At 34.9% G+C, this 27381-nt stretch overlaps 1 protein-coding gene across 3 annotated transcripts; it reads left to right on the top strand.

Moving 5' to 3' along the window:
• Positions 1-346: 346 nt before the first annotated feature.
• Positions 347-27243, top strand: LOC115449169. 3 transcript variants are annotated; one of them, XM_037437050.1, is made up of 15 exons: positions 347-575; positions 5077-5216; positions 10612-10686; positions 15688-15702; positions 17143-17296; positions 17585-17778; positions 18229-18429; positions 19918-20070; positions 20833-21046; positions 21630-21805; positions 22142-22394; positions 22848-22999; positions 24242-24401; positions 25070-25173; positions 27090-27243. In XM_037437050.1, exons 2-15 carry the CDS (start codon positions 5077-5079, stop codon positions 27160-27162), a joined length of 2064 nt encoding a protein of 687 aa, XP_037292947.1. In that variant the 5' UTR covers positions 347-575; the 3' UTR covers positions 27163-27243. The 3 variants fall into 3 exon arrangements, with proteins under 3 accessions (XP_037292947.1, XP_037292953.1, XP_037292951.1); XM_037437054.1 differs by lacking the exon at positions 10612-10686 and having other exon boundaries at positions 350-575; XM_037437056.1 differs by lacking the exons at positions 10612-10686; positions 15688-15702 and having other exon boundaries at positions 348-575.
• Positions 27244-27381: the final 138 nt, after the last annotated feature.

Genomic DNA, 27381 nt, shown 5'->3' with positions numbered 1-27381 from the left:
AAATCAAAGAGAACTATAATACTGCAAATACTAGAATGAGTAGATTACTTAGGTAGATATGCTAATTATTTTCTCTTGGTTTAAAAGGACATAGTAAAATATCAAAGGATCTATTTATAATGCTAGTGAAAATACATTCAAGCTAAGGGCAGTAGGCTTAACTATTTAGAATTTGAAATACCAAGCTCATTACATAGGTAGTATAATTTTATAATTGACACACAAATGTTTTGATAATGTAAAGTATCAAGCGAAGGTACTTATTCACTACAAGTTGACCACAATTTGATATTTAACCAACAGTATTTATAAACGCAATTCCGTAAACGTCAAACCGCACACTCGTCTGACTGTCAGAAACATAATTTTAGTTGTCAATCGTTTCTCGTACTAACGATTGATTTGTTTAGCAGATTTGATTATCAGTGTAATTTTATATTCGGTTGCATTTAAAGTGGGCGGATACGTGTATTTTTGTTTACTAAAAAAAATTACATTGTGGTTAATGTAAAGGTGAAAAATAAAATTGAAAGGTGGTGCGTTGAGTTTTGTGTACACGTTAGAGAAGTGGTCGGGTAAGTTTTACTCATTAATTGTGCATATTACCTTCAAATGTCGGTTTACGCGATTGATTTTTAAATTAATTTAATCATATACGCCACCTCTTTTTGTTACTGGTTAGGAGTTTACCATTTCCGCAACCCGCTTCCGTTTCTCAATACGTACACAAACCTTGTTGTATGCAGAAGTAATCTGTAAAATACACGTTGGACTAAATAACACCTACTATTATTCAGTTAGCTGTAACAACAGCCCCGTTAATTAATTTGACTAGTTTTAATATAAATTTTATTGTGTAATAGTGGACCTGACACAATAAATCCTGATCTAAAATATATTGATATATTTCTAGAACCCAAGTACAACGACAGCTACTGGGTCAAATTGTGAATATAAATCACCCAAGGGCCCATCCGAAAACATAAAAAATGTTATCAAAATTATTTCAACGGTTTAGGAGCTCATAAAAAAAATTATATGTATATTTACTATATTAAAATATGAAAAAACAATTGTTTGCAAAATCACAAAAACTTAAAATAATTGTCAAGTATTTAGAAATTTTCTGTTCAATTTTCTTAATTTTTCTTTCTGTAATAACTTTCTACAAAGTATTAGAAAAGTAAAAAAAATAATGAATGAAACTGTTTAAGTCATTCTCAAGTTATGGCATGAAGAAGAGAAATAGGGCATTGTTTTTAATATATTATATGGGTTCATGGGTGGTGGACGATACGGGCCTACGCACGGCCTACCAGCTAAAACTCCGCAGTGGCCCTCTTCGGTGCATTAGGAATGGCTGCGGGCTTCCTCTGACAGAGTTGTCTAAGTCTTCATCCGCAGCCGCCCCTGTGCGGTGCCGGCTTGCGGCCCGTCTCCTATTGGGCGATACAGGCCTGCCTATTGTACTAAATAAAATTATGACCTATTTCAAAATTGTTAATTTGTGGCAGTCGTCGGAAAACTAATTTTTGTTTGCTACCTTTTTTTTTGAAGTTGCTATAAAATTGAGCTTATTAAAGATAGGCAAAGAATAAAACCTATAGCATGAAAAAAACTATAAGGTAGCAACAGGAATTGGTTGTTTGACGATTCTCACAAATTGGCAATTATGGAATGGGTCATTATTTTATTAAGAGTGCGACATAAACAAGTTTTTTGAATAAATTATACTTAATTATTATATCCAACACAATTGTTATGATTGATGATGGATGAGTTTTCCTTGTCAGTTGATATTCAATCAAGATGCTGTTTCACTTAACACCAGCAGTAGTCATTTCCATGCTTATGTAAAAGGAAAACAAGTATCAAAAGTTTAAAGTAGTATCAAAAAATTTATTACATAAATATTATTTATTAATTAATTAAATTATGTAGTAAATAAGTCCCTACTTATTTTTATTTTATTGCTAAAGAATTTATTGAAAAAAACATATGGTCAATATATATAATATCAGCCCTGTATTATATACGGGCAAAATGCTAGGCACAGGTCTCCTCTACTACTGAGCGGTAAGGCCTTAGTCCACCACGCTGGCCTAGTGTGGATTGGTAGTCTTCACACACCCGAAATATTCTTATAAAGAACTTCACAGGTATGCAGGTTTCTTCAAGGTGTTTTCGTTAACCGTTAAAGCAAGTGATAATTCACAAAGATTACACATAATTTTAGAAAAGTGTGCCCTTAGGATTTAAACCTGCAGAAATTTGTGTTGGCATCCAACCACTGTTGCTGCTTTTTGGTCAATGGCCTACTTTATTTTGTTTTGCAACTGAAAATTGCATATATGAGCTATGTTAGTCTCTGGCTTATCTGTATGCAAATATGTTGTATCAGCTATTAAATATGTTTATTAGCTATTGTTATATTATGTTTGTATTTGTTATGAAACTGCATTAAGGACACATTGGCAGACATATTATTGCTTTTTATTTGTAAAAATATTTGCTTTGGATTGAATTTCCGAAAGGGATTATTTGGGTAGATTTCCAAGCTATATAAACTATATCAAATTATTTGTACATGTTTTTTTTTATTAATTATTGCTTTGAATGACAAGGGCGAACTTGCCTTTCGCCTTATGGTAAGTGTAATACAACTGCCCATAAACAGAAGAAACATCATCCAATACCTTGAAAAATATACCAATAGTATGGCTTTGCTAATTCCAAATACGGAATGTCTCATTGTGTCATGGGACCTGTACAACACTTTATCCAACATGCAATGTCTATTTCTGCCGCCAAGCAGCAGTGTTTAGTCACTGTTTTGTTCCAGTTTAAAGGACATTGTAGCCAGTGTTACTACTGAACATAATAAGACTTAACATCTCAAGTCTCAGGATGGCAAGCTTAGTGTAATACCAAACAATACTTTGTAATTCAAGGTGTTGGATGGTGTTTCTAATGTTTATGGGCGGTCATATCAGTTATCATCAGGCTAACAGCAAGCTCGTCTCATCATTCAGAGCAATAAAAAAATATTTACTTGATGCCTACCTGACTTACTGTTTTGTCAGAAGTAAACAGAAACCACTAAACATATTTAGATATACATTGACAGTTGTACTGGAAAAATACAATGTGGGCGTTTAATCTGAGGAAGTTAATGCATACAAAGTTGCAGAAAAACCTACAAATTAATAGAATTGAAAAAGTTTTAGCAACTACACCAATTATCTGGAACGATGTAGTGGAGCTGCACTATTTCTATTATATTCATGTACTCCATGAAGCAACAGAAGCAAGACATTGTTTAGCTACGAAAATATACTATAATATTGTTGGATCCTTGAGAATTCAGTTTCGTAGAATAATGTATGCTATTTCAACTTTGTTGCCACATTTCTTTTCTGTTCAACAGATGCGGTCTTTGTCAATATTTGTATGTTTACAAGGCCGGCGTCACGTGTGCGATTTATTGTCGACATTTTTAAGGAAAATGTAATCTATATTATCTACATTTATTATGGAAATAAAATTTCTGGAGCATTCATTAATATATATATTTATTAATTGGATAGTATAAATAGAAATTTATATGAAGTTTAGGTTCAAATTTTTTTTTAACACTATTTTTACTGTCCCTGCACATCTAATTAACCACACATGTTTAAAACCAAAATATGTGAACACTATTTACCTAAATAAGTTATAAATAAATTTGATAATCCATAGGCACTAGTCTTACTGCCTACCTGTTCAGAATTAGGTGTGAATTTATGAGGTGATTAAAAAAACTATTAAGCTCATTGAAATGTGCATAATCCATTATTGTTTGCAATTTCACGCTGCTATGCCAATAATTATTGTAAACAGTAATAATGCGTTAACATTTTTGTCGGCATAGCTTTATTTTATCAGTATTAATTGTATGCACAGATAGGTAAAAACGTTTCTGAAAAAAAAACTTCATACAGCCTTTTTAATTTGATGTTCTTGAGATAAAGATACTTAAAAATATAATTATTTTGCAAATATGTAGTAGTAGTAAACTGTTTTATTCTATAAAATAAACTAAAGAAGGGTTACTGTATTTTAATTATAGAAAAAAATAATATTTCTATAAACTTAATGTGCATCGATAGATATTCATTTCTTTACCAACATTTATTGATAAGTGTACTTGCAATTAGCACTTTATGGGTATTAGTCAATATTATTACATTTTGATATCTTTTTAAGTACATACTAGACTATGTTTGCATTCAAAGGGTATTCACCTATTTATGCCTTGAGTAATACCAATTAGCAACAAGATTCCTTTGTCCATCCCTATCTAACAGGGACTTTCAATTTCCGGAACTTTTCCGGATTTACCGGTTCTCCGGAAAACTTAGTCATGGCATCTACCGGCTAACGCCTTTTTTAAATTGCAATTAAAAAAAAAACGGATTTTATCGCGGTTTTTACACTTTATAATTTTCTCCCGTTGTTTCGAAGACTGCAGTGCAAAAAGGTGCAAATCGCTGGACTGAATGCCTTCCACGACCAATGAAAAATTCCTAACCTTTTGCTCAACGTTTGCAAGGGGCAGATACCATAAATAAGTTAAAATCTAGTAGTCTTCAATTTATGTATTTTAATTATAGATTACACAACTAAAAGCTCTTCAGAGATAGTCTTTTCATTCATAATTTTGTTGTTGAGAAACTGGAACTAGTTTGATTTCGTTCCCCGGAATGGAGTTAGTATTTAAAGTTATGGAGATCTGGCATGAAGGTAGGATAGGCACTTGCTTTTTAAATTTGTCGTTACTTAATATATTTATTTAATATGGTGCTATGTGTGAATCCCCTTGCCGCTCGTTTTCACGGCCAAAGAAAATTTCGTGGAAATCTGCATAACTGAGAAATCCGCATAGAATTTTGAAGGTTACAAATCCGCACTTGGCCAGTGGGATGGACTAAACTCCGCAACCCTCTCAGTAGTACCTCTACTACTCCTTGTCCTCCCAAACAGAGCTGGTATTTTTTTTTTGTTGATTATTTTTTTTGTTTCTGGTATTTGCAGATGACAGTGATGGTGAAAAGATGGTATCGCTCCAGAAGATACCAGTTCGTGATATTCGTCGTGATTGTTTTTTGTTTTATATATTACATCAGTCTGAACGACAGCCTCCATAGGGAGCCAGACCTCGACATCACCAGAAGGTAATGTTCCAGAAATGTTCTAGAATGTTCCGTGTTGTTATATTAGCTTTGTAGTATTTGTGGAATGTAGTGGTTGAGTTTTGTGTGTGTTTGAAATAGTTTTCAATGTTCGAGTAATGTTCTAGAATGTTCTTTGTTTAAATTTGCCTAGTATTACTAGTTGAATGTATTAATCATGCAATTTCACTTATAGATGCGAGTGTTCTGAGTATTTTTTCTAGAATGCTTCTGGGGTTGGTATAAGCTTCATCTTTCATTGAATAATTTATACTGTTGCATCTTGTTACTGGCAAATGTGGCTAGCTTTAGTCTGTCTGGGCAGGAACCTCTACCACTGCTTTATCGATTCTACACTTAAGCACCAGTATCCATTAATTTGTGTTGTGGTTTAAGTAATTATAGCTAGTAAGCCATTCATTATGTTACATAAACATGCCCATAGTAATTCTAAGTTTTGAGTGTTATGGATTTATTTTGAGTGTAGTTAAGAGGCTTGTTGGCCTCATCAGTCGTATAAAAAGAAAACAAAATCGGTCCTATACTTGACACACATTCGGCCCGAACGCTACACATGTTACAAAAGTGCTAATTCATGCTCCACGCTGTAGTAGTGTGATTTATATGCAAAATAAACTGATGAAATGCAAATAAGCAGGGCGAATAGCCCTCACTAATGCTCCTTAAAGTGAAATGAAAGAAAAAAAGTGTTTAATAAGCATAGAATATATACACATCTTTCGTTAATATTATAAAGCTGAAGAGTTGGTTTCGAATGCGCTAATCTCAGGAAATACTAAACCGTTTTTATTTCACTGTTACGAAGTTACATTACTCGTGAGTGCTGTAGCCTTTTTTATCACAGGGAAATATTTATCTTAATGATTTCATATGTTTACGCGAATGTTAGACATTTAAATTAAAAAATTTTACGGATTTTATCGCGGTTTAAATATTTATTTTTTCACGCGGACGGAACTGCAGTTAAAAACTATTGTTAGAATAATATTGAGGGATAAAGGTTATTAATAAGAAAAAAAAATCAACGCTAATTACAATTATTTTGCTCCAACAAGACTCATTAAGGTATATGCCGCAGTGCGGCTTTAGCTGAACAATGGTTTTGATTATTTTATGTAAATATAATTGTTTTTGTATGTTTATTGTTATTTCTAACTAGCTGACCCAACAGACGTTGTCCCGTCTTAACTATGAATTTGCAGCGCGCATTCTGTCAATTGCTGACAGTTATTTCAAACAAATGACCGTTACATAACATTAATATTTTCGTTCAGTTTTCTTAAATTTACTATTCTTCCGCGCAATTTTTTGAATTTTTTCTTTCATAAGAACCTTCTCCTGACAATAACAAGCACAACAAAAAAAAAAAGTGCAATCGGTCCAGCTGTTCACGCGTGATGGCGTGATCAAGGGAAATAGGGATTCATTTTTATATATATACCTAGATATTTATAGTTTCTCGGGTATTCTCGGGCGTCTATGATAACCTCGTAAATATTTTTTGTAGCCTCTAAATGAACATTCGGTTACTATTCGGTATTCGGCTTAGTCGGCTACTTTTATCCTATTCGGCCGAATCTATACTATTATATAAAGCTGAAGAGTTTGTTTGTTTGTTTGAACGCGCTAATCTCAGGAACTACCGGTCCAAACCGAAAAATTCTTTTTGCGTTGGATAGCCCTTTGTTCGTGGAGTGCTATAGGCTATATATCATCACGCTATACCCAATAGGAGCGGAGCAGTAATGGCTAATCTCAGGAACTACCGATACGAACTAAAAAATCTTTTGTGTTGAATAGTCCTTTGTTTGTGGAGTGCTCAAAGTCATATATCATCACGCTATGACCGATAGGAGCGGAGCAGTAATGGCTAATCTCAGGAACTACCGGTTTCAACTAAAAAATTCGTTTTGTGTTGGATAGCCTTTTATTTGTGGACCGCTATAAGCTATATATCATCACGCTATGACCAATAGGAGCGGAGCAGTAATGGCTAATCTCAGGAACTACCGGTTTGAACTGAAAAAAATCTTTTTTGTGTTGGATAGCCCTTTGTTCCTGGAGTGCTATAGGTTATATATCATCACGCTACGACCAATAGGAGCGAAGCAGTAATGAAACATGTTGCAAAAACGGGGAAAATTATTAGTTTTGAGAGCTTCCGTTGCCTGCGCTGCGTAAACGGTTAAAGTTATGCAACAATGATGTATGACGGGATTGTTCCACTTAAAAAGTTCTAAAAAATATATTATAAAAAAAAAGTCCCCCGCTGCATCTGTCTGTCTGAACGTGTTAAACTCAAAAACTACCCAACGTATTAAGATGAAATTTGGTATGGAGACAGTTTGTTTGGGAAGAACATAGGCTCCCGGGAAACTTCTACTTTTATAACGGAAAACTTTAGCCTGAAAAACTTTATAACGCGGGCGGAGCCGCGGGCAAAAGCTAGTATCAAATATCTGTAGACAGATAATTGGTAAAACCGATTTATTTATTTAATATAGTGTATTTTTCTTGTAATCTTCATTTGTTGAACATAAACAACTTTTGTATTATAAGAATATAAAAAGTATAAAAAACATGTCAGATCAAATGTCAAAGTGAAAGATTATGACTCACAAAGACTACTTTTTTGCATTTTGAAGCAATAAGTAGTTAAGTAATTCTTTTGGACGCGGCTTAACGAAAAACACAATATATATCGACATAATTCACACCACCTGCTGTCAGATTATTGTTGCCGAATATTCGGCTAATCGGCCAAAAATCTGCCGAATATTCGGTATTCGCTATTATTGAATATGTAATTCGTTAAAAAAGTTTTTTTCTCAAAATCTCCAACTGCATTGGCAATCATAGTTTTAACATGCACTAATGGCATCTCTGACATTAACTCTAACCTGTTCTAGATAAAATTATTCATAAAACACGTGACGTACATTTTATTATTAAGATAATTTTTCCTATCTCCTGTAGAATTCTGCGTAAATATTAATATTTTCACTGGTTATTGATATAAGAATTTTATTAACCGACTTCAAAAAAAGGGGAGGATCTCAATTCGATTGTATTTTTTTTGTATTTTAATGAGACTTTATTTTAGACTATAATACATATTAGTATAGATACGTACTAAGATACGAAGTCCTGCGCGCTTCTGTTTCTAGTACTCTAACTTCCACTTAGGGCAAATTCGATTGTCAGATAGAATTTATCCATCAAATAAATTATAATCTGACTGAATATAAAAGTGACACAAATTGTCATTTTTATAGGCATAAATATCATTTTTAATTTGATCGTGTTGTACTGTAACCTATAAATTATTTTATCAGGTGATTGAAAAGTCAGCCCTTATAAATGAGAAAGTTTGTAAAAGTATTCGGATGTTTCTTAGAAGTAAACGCAGTAAAGCTGAACGGGTTGAATTAAATGAAATTTACCTCTCGGATGCACCATGTCCAGGATTAACACATAGGCTACTTTTTATCCCGATAATTCGCTCGCATAAAGAATTGTTGGTTTTTTAATTTAAATTGTTAAAATAGATGGCGGTAGCGTCGATCCGATGACACTATAGCTACAGTGGTTTAGGGATTTTTGTGGCGGGAAAGCCTATTCATGCGATCGAAGCCGCCAGTAATACCTAATCATTAATAAGTCTCTAATTACAGTTGAGTTATTATATACACTCGCGTGGCCTTCTTTGTTATATCTGATAATTTATTACAATAAATGACAGGAAACCACATTGTTTGTACGTCGCAAAAATTCCGTTTAGTATGTTCTATATAGCCCTACATACCTATATAGAATAGAGATGACAACATGAACAGACCCGAATTTCACCATTCCAAACTTCGATTATAGACTTAAATTAATACAAAAGGACTTATTTGTTAAAACAATCCCAAGTATAAATTAACTAAATTAAATATTAATTAATCACGGACTCCAATTTTGATAAACAGTATACACCTCTTATGTCAGTATTTTTTTAGTTTTAAGTGGTTTTTCAAGACGGTTTTACTTTTATCAAAAAGTTAAATACTTTTAATCTACTCGAAATATATATGCAACAACTATTCAAGGCACTTTCCTCTTATAATTTAACTGTGTGTATTCTATGATTGTCGGCTTAATCGTAAATATTTGTCTAACATTCCGGTAAAGCCATAAATTTCACATCACTACGATTAGATTGTTGACATTTCCGTTATACAACTGATATTTAAAACTGTTACAGTGTATTACATAATGTTTTCTGTGTTAAATGATTTATTAAGTGGGTCAATAGATGTGAGCGGTCACCTCTTTCCATGATAGAGAAGCGTTAGGGTTTGAGTCAGAAAAGACTTATATTAGGGCGGGTAAAATGATATGAGATTTTTTCGTAATAGCTCGGTGTCTGAAATTGTAACCCGTAAATATCAATATGTTCGTCCTTCATTACATGGGAACTGACATAGCTGGCGAAATGTGGGTGTATTAAACCTCTGCTTACCTCTGAGCTTACAAAGACCTAACAAGGACTCGTATCTAAGAAACCTAATTACAGACAGTTTCTTCATGAATTGTAACAGTTAAACAAAAGCTATAAAAATTGCCAAAAGACAAACGTCCTCAAAGTAAAAGCCATAAGAATATCCACAACACAAACGTCATAACTTACATAAAATAGTCACTTGAATGTTATTGTTAATCAAGATAGCTGTCAGTAAGGCGATGCAACAGTATATGAAAGCATTTTTCGTTCTTTAATGGCCAACTCCTATAATTGACTATCTCAACCGGTACTAGCAAAAATCGAGCGAACAGAATCAAGAATTATTCACATGCTTACAGATTAATTCTTATTATATAAATAGATATAGCTTAGAACAAATAGCCTAACTCTACGAATTTTCCCGCAATCTTTTGTTTAATTCTTACTACCGACGTTTCGAAGACTGCCTTCATGGTCGTGGGGTAAACTTCAGTCTTTGAAACGACGGGAATGAAAATTTAACTAAAAAACAACGTTATATTATAAGTGGACAATTCATATTTCCAACTCCTCCCTATCTTTCTATTTGATTAATTTCGTTGCGGGATAATAACATATTAGTTTTCCCTGAGACTCGCCGAGCTTCACCGCTCGGTGTCATAATGCGTGCCACTGTTGATCCTGGCTTACAGGAGTTGTAGTGGTGGGTGTGAGGGCAGGAAAGTCTGTTGTATTTCAATACGTATGATTTGATTGTTGTTTATTGGTTTATTTTTACCATTAACTCGTAGTTATTGGTTGGGGTAGTTTATTGGAATTGGCCAGGTGATCAAAAGATCGCTGTTGGGTAAACAACTAATTTAATATCTCTCTCGCTTTAATATCTTCTAGCTCTGTCGCACAGTTTACAAGTCGCACGGTAGCGGGTAATAATACAATGACTGAACCAAACAATATTAATGACAGGTTGGTATAATCATCGCTTAATGCCTCATTTAGACGGATCAATTATTGCCAGCAATAATAATATCAGCTCTATTAAATACTGTCCCACTGCTGCACGGGCCGCCTCTATTACTGAGTGATTAGACCTTATTTACACCACGCTGGACTAGTGCGCATTGGCAGACTTCACATACCCTCAAAATTGTTTAGAGTAATTCTTAGGTATACAGGTTTCCGCACCATAGTTTCTTTCGCCGTTAAACCAAGCGATAATTCACAAATACTAAACACACATTTCTAGCAAATGTAACAATATTCGCAAAAAATAAATTATTTAATTTTAAAATTGCACGCAATTATTGGTTATGGAAGTTACGCCGCCTGAATATGATAATGACGAGGTAATGCCAATGATTAAAGAGTATAGAGGATGGGTAATATGGTCACGTGACATGCGGCACATTTAATGCATAAAATGGCGCCGACTCCGCCCCTTACAATAGTGATATGCTAGTACCGAAAATTTTGTATCGACATCGAAGAATTAAAAGAGAGAGACAAACAAGCCCAAAAAGATCAAATACGAAAAGGGTTAGGTTCTACCATAATATAAATATAACAAACCATAATATAAACAAACAAACTGAAACTGATTTATAAGTAACAATTGTTAAAGAAAGCAGTACCTGTTGTGACAAACATCCAGTTGTGTTTGATCTATATTTGTATGTTGCACTATTCCTTGCTAAAAATTTAAGTTACAGATTAACATATTTACTTAATACATGATAAATGGAATAAGATAGCGTAGTCAGCAATTATTTGGTTGGTTTTATTTTATTTTATTATTATGCTCTTTGATCGAGAAACATAACCATGTTTCAGCAAACTAAAATCAATGAGCGTAAAGATGGTGGTTAAGATAATCAATTATAATAATTATTTGCAATAACAACAATATGATTATGTATATATTTACGTGCATGCAAGGTTGCTCGAAACATAAGACCGCCAATTGTAAAAATATATCTTACATTTCATCTTTTATGTTGTTTCTTTTATGTTTATCTATTCTTTTATGTAACAATTCTAATTTTATTCATAGCAATATATTAAAGTAATATTACTATTAGGTGAAGTATAATAATCATTACTATTTTACTTATCGGGAATATTGTTGGAAAACAGTTATCTTTACTCGCGTTAATTAAACGTGTGGTTTATGCATATCTTCTCAAAATGTAAAGAAATATGTATTTGGTGTAGGATTCCAATCACGTCGCTCAATATTCTCAATTCATTTTGCCTTGGTTTTAAATTTTTGGTTATCTTAAAAAATATTCTAATTTCACTTAGTTTGTCGTTCTGGATAATACAATATTGATGTGTGCTCTAACATTCTTTCAAAGACAAAACCGTAACTGATAAACGGGCGTCTGTTAAAATATCGATATCAATAATTTCTAAACAAATCCACCCACCCATCCCTAAGCTCGTGTGTAAACAAACATAATGATTTTAATGTGTATAAATCACGCCTAAAAGGGTCCAAAGCTTAACAAACCAGATCCACATATCATTTTAATTGATAAAAACAAATCCAAAAGTAAATATACAAAGATATTTGCTAATTTTCGGTAAAACAGTTACTAACCTATGAAAAGATATTTCGGGGTCTTTCTTGCGTGAATTCGATTTGCATCCTTTCACACAACACTGAGTCATTTTCAAAACTTAACAAATACACTAATAAACACACTGAACGATTGAGAATATGATTATATTACTTTAAATTCAATATTTATGCAGATTTGTTTACATCGTCTGACACTACATGTACTTGCTGACTCGCCTGCAACAAATGGCGTTTCTGCCGCAAGGCGGTCCCAGTGTGTTGAAGTAAACGAAATAGTCCCATATGCGAAGAAAGCAATTACTTTTGTCTTTTTTGTTGCGTTCCAAATAAGCTTTGAGTAAAAGAGATAGACATATATATTGACAATTCTGCGTCGATTTCCCTGACATAAATATAACTTATTCATATAGCTAATTTTTGAGGCCTGTCCTCTTTATATTTAGTCATTGGGTAATGCTCGCCAACTTTGACGTATACCAGTCTTTTAACAAAAGACGATTATTGCTTACACTAATTGCGTTCGATTAGTACTAGCAATAATTGCTCCGTCTAAACAAAGGCTTAGGAATTAGGATTTCGATTTGAATAGACGATCCTAACGGCTACTGATGAATTGACAGCGAATGGACCAATCAAAATGAAGATTTGATTTGTTTATAAATAACGTGACATTGGTTCGTTCTAACCATTGATCCGTTGTGATTGGGTTTCGTTTATTGAAATCGGCCGTTATGTTGCATTTCTTTCTTCGTATCTCAAAAATATAATTTAATGATAATTGAATAGGCCAGCAAAATTGTATTGACTGACGAGGGATCATCATCTCTCATCAGGGCGCCCTTCCACTTACCATCAGCTACAGTGAAGGCACTTTATTGTGTTAGTATATTAAAAAAATACTTGCCACTCTTTAATACCTGTTTGTGTATTGTTGATTTAAATTTGTACTCAAAACTATCCTTTTTTGAGATATGCGGTTAAGAATAAACAAAGTTACAATAATATTGATTGAATGTGACTAATCACTTGTGTTGTGATAAATTAACTCAAGAACTTCCTTTCTTTAATGTTCTAACAAATCATATAACATACAGCTGATTTTTCAATCATCTTTTTTGTAATTGCAATAATTAATAATATGCATAAAACCACTGATGTTTATAGTTATACTATATTAAGGATATATTAATAACAGTGGAAAAAATAAAATTGTCGTACTTTTATATTCGATAAGTTGTAATTATTTTAAATTCAATTTCATTTGATTGTTGAAAAATTAGCCTTAAGAAGATAAAATAGAGTACTTCTATTAAATGTATTATATTTAATGTAAGTAAAACACTAATAAAAAATACTTTTAATAAAATTTTACCATGACTTTATTACATTATGTTATGTGAATACTAAAAGTCTTTATTCAAGATTACTAATGATTTACTGAGATTGGACTGACTTCTGTTGGTAACACTATTTAATACATAAAGGTACTCTATTTATATTATCAAAGAGTAATAATACACAGTTTATAAAAAAAACATATGTGTGCTGCTTTCTAATTTCAACAAATTTCAGAAAGGAGAGAAATATTTTTATTTAATTTATTTTTTTCCTTCCTGCAATATATATTTTTTTAGCTTATGACTAACAAACTTTATATTATGTGTATGTGTGTGTGTTATGGGATATTTTAGAATAAGGTAATAAGATCTCTCCGAAAATGATTTTTGGAAGATGTTATTGTCAAATGTATTTTATTTGTAGTTTGTGTACTATTATTTTATACCACTCTAATGTGAGGTCGTCGCTACATATTTTTTCAACAGGTTAAGAAAGCATTTAGCTTAGTTTACTTTAATTGACAGTATTCATGACATCTTCCTAGTGTATTCAGTGTTGAACAAATATAAAAAGAAATACAAGATGTTGCCTGGAATTTGAACTCGTTACCTCTCGGCTTATGATCTAACCGAGCTGTCATTTGACCCATGAGACAACGGTATATTAATACTATTATAACTAATTACTTTACAGCTTTAGAAGGCAATTATACGATAATTTACGACACCACAGACGAATTTATAAAATGCTGTGAAAAGCGTGTTAGACTCAGGTAACTGGTAGACGTTTTAGGGATAATGTCAACTATTTAAGTATAGTAGTTATTACTGAATCGTGCTAACTTTATAATTTATCTATTATTTTGTTAGTACGAAAGCATTTAGATTTTTCTCACGCCTGGAACGTGCCTTCGAATCAAAGAGAAATTCTAGGACCAAATTTTGTCAATTTCAATTATTTATAAAGTTATATGTAAATAAACTTGAATGTATATCTTATAAATCTGTACCTATATCTTAAAAAATGCTTTATAGTATGTAGGTAGTACATACCTATATTAAAAATCTTTTAGTCCCTTTACTATCTATCTTGACGTGATGTGACGGTTGACCGTCACATCACGTCAACATAGTTATGTTGGTTGACGTGATTTTATGTTAATACTTTGACGTGATATGACGGTCAATACTATTGGTTGACGTGATTTCATGTTAACATTTTTCCCCTTTAATAACTTGCACATTTGTTATGAAGTATTAACAACCTTTGCCTATATGTATGTATATTATATATAGGTAAATAAATTAATTTTAAATAAATCATGGAAATAACCCACCGCACTGTCCACATTTTATCAAAATTCTATTGAAATAAAGTATTGTTATTTTGTATTGTAGGAATAATTTTCCTTTATTTCACACTTTGAAACTGCTCATGCTTAAATAATGCGCTTAGATAGGTAAGTCATTTTATAAATGCAAAATATATGTTGCTTTTAATCGTAAGATGTTTATGGCTACTATATACTGAATGTGTTTTTTTACTTTTGTAAATAATTTTACTAGTATACAGGGTGGAATTTAATTCACTCATTCCCTCGTTCAATGCACACAGTAAATCTACAATTTAACATACGAAAAAAGATAAAAAAAAATGGCGTCAGATAGGAAATATTAAATGACTCATAAAGTCTGACTTCCATGATTATGGTATTTTTTTTATTTATATTTAGCTTTTCAACTGCTAGAGAATTGTTCTATGTTATTTACTGATAACATATTATGTTTGGGTAAATAGTGAATTAAATTGCACCATGTAAAAATGTGTTTATTGTATAGGTGATCTAAAATATATATTTTAAAAATTAAGTTTATAGTTCATGATTAAATAGTGTTTATTAAAATCTAAGCTGTTTCATGAATTCGATTTTAATTGGATATCAGTTTATCCACACTATATGTATTTTAGACCTCCTTGTTATTTTTTTTTACTTTGAAGCATGTTTTTGAATGATATAATTAATATTTTATTTTCATTTATATTTTCAGAAATTCAGTGATTGAGTAAGTAGTTTTTTTTATTTTTTGTTTTGAGTGACACGCTTTCTGCATCAAATTTAGCCCTTTTCGTTTAGACGTAATATGACGTCCCATAATTTTGGCCAATGTCATACCACGTAAATATTTTTTTTTGTCAAAAGATGGTTAAGTTTGGTTACATTTAACTAAGGTATTTCGCACGGAATGTCATTTTGTTATAAGTATCATATAAGAACACAGCAATGCAATTGTTTTAAGCGATTTAGTTCTATAATAGCTTTGACGTCTATAAACGTCAAATCCTTAAACAGATTTACTAGATTATCATTAATGTAGCTCTATAAAAGACTATTTAAGTATTTTGCAGTTTTTTTTATGATGAAAAGATGGCGCTGGTTTCTTACAGTGTTTACGGACTTTTGTAGCTATCAAAGTTATTGACGCGAGTGAAGTCTCGAGCAAAGCGTAGTATTTCATATTTTTAGTATGCATTTTTTATAAATTGTATACCAGAATTAATAATAAATTGTCCCGTATTACGATAAATTTATCGTAACACGTAATTAATCGTAATGCTATGTTCTTATATTGCGTTATCAGTGCATGTCGCATGGAAACTAATCATTATCCTTAAACCTCCTATATAGTTCCGCGCTATAAATTTTTTTTAGGCTGATTTACTTTCTATAATTGTACCTCAATGGGGTAGAGGGTTTATAGATGGGTAGGATACGAGACATCTTTAATTTATTTTGTGGAAATAAAAAGTTTCATAGATGATATTGTTATAAAGTATAAACATGTGGATTCATGAAGAATTCTGCGTGAATAATAATCCTTACAGACCTTGAATTTTGAAAATGTTTTTTTTTTGTAGAAGTATAATGCAGAATGAGTTGTAATTAATATTTTGTGTACAGACATTTCAAGAAATGTTATCTTGAATATTTTATGCAGAGCTGTCATTTTATACATAAAAGTAAATTTTACATATTTTTTTTTTTACATTGAATAAATGTTTGAGAATAGTTATAGGTAGTGTGTGAATTAAAAAAAACTATAAAGTGTATAAATAACAACTTTACCCCAATACCATTTTCATCACAAGCATAATTATTCTCATGACGTGTTTCTTCTAGTTCAACTAAATGCCAGCTAGTTAAGCATATAGAATATCTTTTTATTTAGTAGTCTTGTTGTTGAACATGTATTTATTCAATAAATTTACGCAGATTCGAAACTGGGCTTGGGAAATTACCCCATAAATTAAGTTGACTTACGCCATACAGAAAGTAGAAACATCCCATCACTAGCAAGGAAACTTACCAGCAAAAGAGGGAGAAATACCCTATAAATAAACAAGTCTCCTAATTTAAACTTTAACTTGGAATTTTTTTATTACTTTTCTGTTATTTTGACCCGTCATAAGCTCTTTTATCCCATGACATACTTTTTAAAATTCAGATACATTGAGAATCGTCTTCAAGAGTCTTTGAAGGAGGACAAAGGGACAGGATGTGATATACCCCATCTAGACCCGTTCGCTAAAGAGGTGACTCAGTTCGACAAGGTGCTGCCCAAAGTGGTCTGCGATGGCCGGGATTGGGTAAAATGTTATGTAAGTAGCTTTTTTATACTTTAAATTGAAATTTCAAATGTAGGTTGATATTGTAGATAGATGGCGACAGACGATACTGGCTTGCGATAGCAGAATTTGCGCGACGTGCAGCATATACCACCTCCGATTAAGAATCGTCGGAGGGGCCGCGTCCGGTCAGGCGCAACATCTGCCTGACTGGAAATCTTTCTCTTCCATAGAGGAACGCAACCATGTGTTCCTCTACAGCGGTGTCCACTATCCGCTACTAAAAATATGTTAAGGGTCTTTAATATTATGTGATTCCAGCTATCAGAATGCAAAGTTGTCCCGGAAATCCTGGCGACGACCAGGGACATAGTGTGCACGTACTGGGACATTATACACAAGAGCGACAAGGAACATTATCTGGGAGCCCCGCGGGACGTGAAGGATGATGAAGTGTACGTGTTGGAGAAGAGCGATCATGTTAAGATCAAATGTATTGGGACACATTTGAACAGGTGAGATATATACATTATAGCTAGTGTTACTGGACATAATAAGACTTAATATCTCATGGCTCAGGATGGCGAGCGCAGTGGAATACCAAACAATACTTTGTAATTCAAGGTGTTGGATGGTGTTGCTACTGTTTAGGGGCGGTCGTATCGCTTACCATCAGGCGAGCGGCAAGCTCGTCTCCTCATTCAAGCAGGAATAAAAAATATTAGCGAATTACAAAATTTCTTCAAAATTGACGGTCAAACGTATAAGCGCTGATACTGTACAAATTCGCAAAAATGGCAGTCCGAAGTATTATTCTGACGCGCAGTATATCTCAGCGCGATTTAATTTTGGTCAACGCCATCTATCGACAACATTGTAAACTATAGTTTACATGGTAAAATCTACTTGGACTCCCAATTTTTCTTGTCCCTTATTTAAAATGTTATATTATTAACATATTTCAGCATGCTTCATTCAAAATGGACGGGTCATTCTCTGGGTTTCCGTACGACCGTGGTCCGCAAGCCGCCGCCGCCAGGCAGAGAGAATACGATCAACATACTCATATTTGGCTTCGATTCCACGTCCAAGAACGGGTTCATACGAAGAATGCCGAAGAGCTACGAGTTTCTCACGAAGGAGTTGGAAGGCATTGTTTTGCAGGGGTGAGTTTTGTTTGACTCAAGGTCATTTTTGAGATTATTATTTCTGCATTTTCATATATTTTTTAGTATCTTTGTGATGATTATGATTATTTCTGACGTGGTTTATGTATACATATAAAAATGTATACCTATTACCCTTGGTTAATAGGGTGATCGGCGAGGGGCGGACTAAAGCCTGGCTATGTCGTAGTCCTGCCCCTTTGGAAGATCCCCCTCACCACACCGGTGGGGGATCGGGAAATCGCTCTTCGCAGCGAAGAGCCTACCTCTCCACCGGTGTCACAGCCCATAGACACCCAAATTACTATATTAATAAACGTTCTTATTGAAATTAATCTAATTTTCCGGATTCTATCGCGGTTTTTTGTTTTTTATTTTTCTCCCGACGTTTCGAAGATTTTGCAGCCTTCATGGTCACGGGGGGGACTGAAGTGTTGTTCATCCGCAAAGTCAAAGTTATAATATCTAGTTATAATAACGTTCTTATTCTTATCAAAGTTATAATAACGTTCTTATTCTTGAGGTTAAAACGCCTCCTTAGATCATGATTTTGTCATCCGCATTGCTATGAAGGGAAATGGACAATTAATATTTCCAACTCCTCCCTATCTTTCTATTTGATTAATTTCGTTGCGGGATAATGACATATTAGTTTTCCCTGAGACTCGCCGAGCTTCACTGCTTGATGTCATAAAATGCGTGTCACTGCTGATCCTGGCTTACAGGAGTTGTAGTTGTGGGTGTGAGGACGGGAACGTCTCTAGACACCCACTACAGTGACAAACTTCAACACACAAGGGGCCGTTCAAGTATTACGTAACGCAATTTTTGGGGGGATCTTGTAAAACGTTACGATGCGTTACAGGGTTGGGAGAGGGGATTTGTACAACGTTACGTAACATTGTTTTTTTTAAACCAATAACAAAGGTATTTTAGCGACTTTCCGGTACTTTAATAATAATATATAATAATATCAGCCCTGTATTATATACTTACCCACTGCTGAGCACGGGCCTCCTCTACTACTGAGAGGGATTAGGCCTTAGTCCACCACGCTGGCCTAGTGCGGATTGGTAGACTTCACACACCTTCGAAATTCCTATAGAGAACTTCTCAGATGTGCAGGTTTCCTCACGATGTTTTCCTTCACCGTTAAAGCGAACGATAAATTCACAAAGAATCCACACATGATTTTAAAAAAGTCAGTGTGTGCCCTTGGGATTTGAACCTGCGGACATTCGTCTTGGCAGTCCGTTCCACACCCAACTAGGCTATCGCCGCTTCCGGTACTTTGCGTAATATAATTGTGATAATTAGATAAAAATTGACACTTAGTGTTACGTAACTTTTAGGGAGGGGGGTTACAGACAAACGTTATGGCGCGTTACATGGCAGGGCAGAGGGATCAGACATCTTCAAAAATTGCGTTACGCAATACTTGAACGGCCCCCAAGATAGAACACAGGAGAGTTTTTTTTTTTATTCCAGTTACAACATCCTTGGCGACGGGACGCCGGCGGCCTTGTTCCCGATACTGACCGGGAAGAACGAGCTGGAGTTACCTGACGTGAGGAAGAAGATGAAAAACAACGGCACCATGGACATGATGCCGTTCATCTTCTACAAGCTGAGAGATGACGGGTGAGTTGTATACGTATTTAGTCGGGATATTTATACATATTCATTTAGGGTTTGGAGGGAGGGAAAATAAGTTTAAATTCCTATCTGTTACTCAAGATACAAGCTTTTACTTAGTTTGAGAGATAGCGATCCATATATTTGATTAAGCCTTAAGAACTAGCTTTGGATATTTATGTATTTTTCTCTTTTATTTTTGTGGCTAAGCAAGCATGTAAAATAAAAAATAAATTAAGCAAGTAACAAAAAGAAATTTCAAGGGTACATTGTACATGTATGTCATTAGATCTTATAGACTTACCCCCTTTTTCATAGACGTTATTTATCTAAGGACGGAGCACTGCTGTGATAATAATTCTGTTTCTCAGCTTTGTTTATATGACAGCTTGCTGTTTGTTCAGCTTTGTTTATCTGACAGCCAACTTGATTCAAGTTGTATCTCAATATTATCCAATCACAACGGCCCTATGTCTACGCACTGCGAAGGCTGCCATGCCCTGAGAAACAGACTTGTTATCACAGCAAAGATGGAGCTTAGATAAATAACGCCTACGAATAAGGGGGTTAGAATCGTGTGATAAATATAATTCAATTTGCATATCAAATATAACATAGATTCTTGTAATGAACTATTGATATTTGGGCAGTTGTTATAACATTAATTGAAATAGTGCACTCTCCACTTATGGTTAACAAAAAGGGATTAACCATATTGGATGCGGTGCTTTACAGCTTTTTTTTCTATAAAAAAAAATCCTTCCCCAGATATCGAACCGCGTACTTCGAGGACATGCCGTGGATAGGCACGTTCCAGTACCGCTTCAATGGGTTCAAGCATCAACCTGCCGATCACTACCTGCGCTCGTTCTACCTTGAGGAGTCCAGCAGCGGCAAGAAGTGGTGGAAGGGCGGCTCCAACAACAAGTACTGCATCGGAGACACTCCTCAGTACAAGATGATGATGAACATCACTGAGCAGGTGAGATGATTTTTTGGTATACAGGGTGTTGTTTTCTCTAAGAAACTCTGTCGTACTAGCAATTATGCCAATCTAGGGGTGGTTTTTTGGGACCTGGCTATAAACACTTAAGAAGGTGACCCCAGCAAACAGTGCACTAAGTATATTTTTAGAAGCTGTTTATTCGAAATTTATAATACTAGGTGTAGCAGCATAGTAACATCAGCGCAGACGCTCCATTATTGGTCCACGTGCGTTGCCTCGGTATTTGTATAACAGCTGTGCGCATGCGCTGCGATCTTCCGACGGACTGCGACAATGGCGCTACCTTCGCTGTTATTGGCCGCCCTATCAAATATACGCTCCAGTTGTGCATTTGTTGTTAAACTAAAATTTGTATATCAATAACGTCATAATTAATTAAATAGTTGCGTTTAATACTAGTTGCCAGTATTTTATTAATACACCAGTCTTAACATAGGTTTTGCCCATGGTTTTGTCTGTGTGAAAATTTTTTTCTGTGATAAAAAGTAGCTTATAGCAGTCAGAAATAATGTTGCTTCCTATAAATTAAATACAATATAATAGCCATGTTTTCTTCCAGTTCCTAAGTCTGGACGGCAAGAAGTTCTGCTTCACATTCATAGCGGACATCACGCATGACGACTTCAACATGATCTCCACTGCTGACGAGCATACGGTGGAGTTCCTGCAGGCGCTGAGGGACCAGGGAAGGTTGCGGGATACCTTGCTGTTCGTCATGGGCGACCATGGGCCGAGGTATTGTTGGTGGTAGCATTTTTTAATACCATGGGCAATGGCTATAGATCTTTTGCAAGGATTTACAAGAATATTTTGTCAATATGCAGTCATTTTGACATTGCGTCACTAAATGAAACCACATACTGTGTTTATGACTGTTAAAATTGAACTAAAATCATCCACAATGATGATGATGCTCTATTTCCACTAAACATTAGGAGCAGTTGTCGTGATCGAGAAAAAAACAAAATACTAATCTCTATATTTTTTTCCACTGGTTTTCGTCCCACACAGCTAATGTTAATAGTATTTTTTAGAGCTTAAGTTTCCTGAATGAGGCCGTTGTTTTTTCAGATACGCCAAAGTCCGCGATACACTACAAGGCAAGCTCGAAGAGCGTCTGCCATTCATGACGATCGTCCTCCCTGAGACCCTGCGAAGGTCTAGGCCAGAGGCCCTGGACGCCCTGAAGCATAATGCCCACGTGCTGACCACTCCACACGATATCCACGCCACTGTCCTCGATGCTATGGACCTGCAGAGGTACTGGAACCCTTACAAGGTCAGGGGAGCAGATCTGGCGCGAGGATTGACGCTTTTTGAGCCTGTGAGTGTTTTGATTCGTTATTTTTATACTGTTTTATGGAGAAATAGCAAAATTTAATAGATTTTTTTTTGTTTATTCTATAATTAAAACATTAAACTTAATATTTCGTTTTTTTAACAAAAAAAGTTTTTTTCATTTTTTAATATGTTGTGATTTGAAAAAAGATATACGAGAAAAAGAAAAGTTTTTTTTTGTCATAATGCTAAAAAGATTATACAGGGGTTATCAACTTCAAAAAAAAAAATTTAATTTGATTATAACAGTTTGCACCAATTACCTTAATTTAAAAATACAAAAAAAACACAAAAATTAAAATAAAGATTTTTTTTTATTAAAATGGTATTGGAATGGAGATTTAAAAAGTAAACCTCCATTTTTTTTCTTTTGCCGACCTTACTACCTACGTTTCGACGAGGACAACGTAAATATAACCATTTCTTTTTCATTTTTCAGATACCAAAGAACAGATCGTGCAGCGAGGCGGGGATCGAACCCCACTGGTGCACGTGCCTGCGCTGGCTCAACGTGTCCGACGCCGACCCGCTCTATCATCGCGCCGCACGCGCCGTCGTCGACTACATCAACTCGCTCACCGAGCCTGTCCGGTAACATTAACTACTTTATTACTCACGTAATAAAGGTCAAATGAGTCGATCTCGAAATCTTTGTGGGAGGCCCATGTTTAGTAGTGGCTGATGATGATGATTAGTGATGTAAGCATATAAAAGATTCTTATGACTTAGACTTATGACAATTTAATATAAAAATAATCATAAGTAACGGTCGAACGCGGGCGCGCCGGCGCCAGCGCGAGCGCGGCGTGACTAGGAATACTGTTTTTTTTTTAACAAGCCTCTATTAACGGTCTTATAACGCTTCGATACCGCATAATAAAGATCATAAATATTTTTAATATATTTTTTTATTACATATTCTTTTTTGTGGTCAAAGGTCTTTGGCGTTATCAATTAAAATTTGTTATTTTATTTATAACTAGCTTCCGCTCGCAGCTTCGCCCGCGTGGATTTCGGACTTCAAAAATGGAGGAGGTGCTCAATTTGTCGGGATGTTTTTTTAAGTATGGTGGTATGCAGGTGGTCCGATTGTCCTGTCAGGGTCTGATGATGGGATCCTGGTGAAATCGAAGGAAACTTATAGCATGATTCAGTATTCACGCGTGATGGCTTATTATTAGCGTATTTCATGTATAACTTTGGTGTTTCTATACCGATTTCTATGAATCTTTTTTGAGGAATATTTAATAATGTTAACTTTTTTAATTAGGGATGACTGAGAGTGTTATAAACGTAAGAGTAGACAAATATAATGAGAAAGCTTCGAACTGCTAAGCTATCGGGAGTTACACGTGTTACTGTGAGTCAACCATAAAAGATAGACATATGCTGTCGTGGGATATTTTTACATAATTTTAAGGAGAACATTTCCGTCATACATGATTTCTGCGTAGCTTTAACCATTAAGGTTGCACACGCGACGGAAGCTTAAAAAATGAAGTAACTTCTCCCGCTTTCCCAACATTTCCCTTCACTGCTCTGCTCCTATTAATTGTAGCGTGATGAAAAGTATACTATAACTAGCACAGGAGTATGACAAATAATTGTACCAAGTTTAGTTAAAATCTGTCGAGTAGTTTTTGTTTCTATAACGGTTATACAGACAGACAGACAGACAGACAGACAGACAGACAAAAATTTTACTAATTGCATTTTTGGCATCAGTATCGATCCCTAATCACCCCCTGATAGTTATTTTGGAAATATATTTCATGTACAGAATTGACCTCTCTACAGATTTATTATAAGTATAGATTTTGTTTATATCTCGAGGTCGCTGTGCGCGGTCCGTTCCCTCCTGGAGGTCTCGTGGGAGAGCCGCTGGCGCGCGAACAGTCGGCTGCTGTCGTTCGTGGAGGCGCGCGACGCGGACGGGTACGTGGGGCGGTTCGGCGCGGGGCTGCGGCCTGACAAGGAGCACTGGCAGGTTAAGGTATGAGATGAACACTCCGAAGGAGGCTCCAATCATTGTAATTTGCGACTAGACCAGGCACAAATCCTGGCCAAAGAACACCGATTCCTGCCTAGGATGATTCACGAGGCTATTGAAATTAAAAAACACCCTAATTTCAATAGGAAAGATGGTTGGAAGCTTGCACAAGCCTGGGATCCAGTTCTATATTTAATTAAATCGGAACCCAAAAGACTGGCTGCCAGACTTCAAGACACTGTAAGCTCATTCTGCGTAGATCGGACCACCAACAGCTAAAATTGAAAAAGTTGTATAATTGTTAAATGTAGGTAGATATTGTAACTTTGACTTTGCGAATGAACAACACCAAGTCCCCCTCATGACCATGAAGACTGCAGTCTTCAAAACGTCAGTAGAAAACCAAAATATTAAAACCGCGATAAAATCCGAAAAATAGTTGAATTTAATCACAAGTTACCTTTTTACGTTTCTTGTTAAGATTAGTTTAAAAAAACTTTCTTTTTTTTTTCTTTTTTCATTCGCTCCTTTTTGCTTTTTTTTTACTTCATTAACGACCATTGCACTAAAACAATTGATGTCTTAAGGAATAAAATAGTCTAAGAAGATGTTTTTAAGCATATAATATTGAGTTTTACAGAATTGAGGTTTAGTTTCCGATTTTTTTTCAGATCGCAGTAGGTCCCGGTCGAGGCGTGTACGAAGCTTCCATGACGTACACGAAGAAAGAAGATAAGTTCTTGGTGAATGCGCGGGACATATCAAGAACTAACGCGTGAGTTATTCAGTACAAATTTAACCTGAATTTTATTCCTAGGGGTACGATACTCTAGTTGAAAATAAAACAGTCTGTCAAGAATGTCCGCAGGTTCAAAACCCGAGCCAAATACCTCAGAATTTTTGAAGTGATATGTGTATTGCTTATCAATTAACGGCGAAGGAAAACTTAACGAATACATACCTGAGAAATTCCTAAAAGAATGTCAAAGATAATATTTTCAGTTTGCCAATTCGCACTAGGCCAGCGTAGTAGAAAGCCTAAACACTCTCAGTAGAGCAGGAGGCCCGTCCCTGGCTGTAAGCAATATCATTTTTTAGTGATCATCTCTCACACACCTAGAATTTCGTAAGAATCATGGATGTTGTAGCGACAGCGTCGCACATAGTATCACGCAGAGGCTTGGATGAGTGTTGTCCACGTACGTCACGCACCACATCTATACTATTATATAAAGCTGAAGAGTTTGTTTGTTTGTTTGTTTGTTTGTTTGTTTGAACGCGCTAATCTCAGGAACTACCGGTCCAAACTGAAAAATTCTTTTTGCGTTGGATAGCCCTTTGTTCGTGGAGTGCTATAGGCTATATATCATCACGCTATACCCAATAGGAGCGGGGCAGTAATGGCTAATCTCAGGAACTACCGGTCCAAACTGAAAAATTATTTTTGCGTTGGATAGCCCTTTATTCGTGGAGTGCTATAGGCTATATATCATCACGCTATACCCAATAGGAGCGGGGCAGTAATGGCTAATCTCAGGAACTACCGGTCCAAACTGAAAAAATCTTTTTGCGTTGGATAGCCCTTTGTTCGTGGAGAGCTATAGGCTATATATCATCACGCTATATTCAATAGGAGCGGAGCAGTAATGGCTAATCTCAGGAACTACCGATTCGAACTGAAAAATATTTTTGTGTTGAATAGTCCTTTGTTTGTGGAGTGCTCAAAGTTATATATCATCACGCTATGACCAATAAGAGCGGAGCAGTAATGGCTAATCTCAGGAACTACCGGTTTCAACTGAAAAATTCGTTTTGTGTTGGATAGCCCTTTGTTCCTGGAGTGCTATAGGCTATATATCATCATGCTATAACCAATAGGAGCGGAGCAGTAATGAAACATGTTACAAAAACGGGGAAAATTATGAGTTTTGAGAGCTTCCGTTGCCTGCGCTGCGTAAACGGTTAAAGTTATGCAACAATGATGTATGACGGGATTGTTTCATTTAAAAGTTCTAAATAATATAACAAAGTCCCCGCTGCATCTGTCTGCCTGTTAAACTCAAAAACTACCTAACGTATTAAGATGAAATTTGGTATGGAGACAGTTTGAGACCCTGGGAAGAACATAGGCTCCCGGGAAACTACTATTTTTATAACGGAAAACTTTAGCCTGAAAAACTTTATAACGCGGGCGGAGCCGCGAGCAAAAGCTAGTTAGTATATAAGCACCGTTTGTACATAGAATAAATTAGACCAAATACCATCTCGTGTCCATTTCGTTTTGCCATAAATTAATGGCAAAGATGTCTTCTAGGCTGTAAGAGAAAGTTATAGGATTTAAGAAGGGGAAGGACGTGATTGTGTCTTAGGAAAACTTACTTACAGCATTGTTGCGGCGCATATCTTCTATCAATTTACTGTAATTTTCAACTACCATAGCTTTAACTGCAATTCATTTAACAACACTAGATACACTCTCTTTTTTTTGCATGGCGCTCACATAATAAGAATTGACTTGTAATTTGGAGTGTAATTTAGTACCAAATTTGTACTCAAATGTAATACGACTTCGCATTGTTTTTTTATAAGGTAGTGGTACTCCGAAACTGATCCATTCATGTCATAAATATTTTTTCAATATAATTCTGAAGCTAAAAACCCTTTTACAAATAAATAAAACAATCATTACAGATATAATAATGAACCGAGCTGTATAAGCGCAACGCATCCGCACTTAAACATGTTCTGCTACTGCAACGGATGAGCGCAACTGTTGCAGCAACACACCACGCAACAACACTACGCAACACACCGGTGAAAGTAGCGACGTATTAACGAATTAAAACAAACGTTTTAAAAATACTGCAATTATTAAAAAAAATACTGTAATCATATGATAAAAACATAGATATATATTCTTGAACCATTTGATAACATAAAAAAGAAAGAAGAAATAGTGTTCAGTTAATATAATTAAGAATTT

This window comes from Manduca sexta, chromosome 2 (assembly GCF_014839805.1).
Source record: "Manduca sexta isolate Smith_Timp_Sample1 chromosome 2, JHU_Msex_v1.0, whole genome shotgun sequence".
Taxonomy (NCBI): domain Eukaryota; kingdom Metazoa; phylum Arthropoda; class Insecta; order Lepidoptera; family Sphingidae; genus Manduca; species Manduca sexta.
Note: the sequence above shows the minus strand (reverse complement) of the source record. Positions and strands in the feature narration are given on the sequence as shown.

What these genes read in the sequence shown, in the direction of transcription:
- LOC115449169 (XM_037437050.1), top strand. Translation starts at nt 5,077, where the DNA reads ATGACAGTGATGGTGAAAAGATGGTATCGCTCCAGAAGATACCAGTTC. An exon ending in TGATGAACATCACTGAGCAG is followed by an intron (nt 21,047 to 21,629) that starts GTGAGATGATTT and finishes GTTTTCTTCCAG; the next exon opens with TTCCTAAGTCTGGACGGCAA. An exon ending in ATGGGCGACCATGGGCCGAG is followed by an intron (nt 21,806 to 22,141) that starts GTATTGTTGGTG and finishes TTGTTTTTTCAG; the next exon opens with ATACGCCAAAGTCCGCGATA.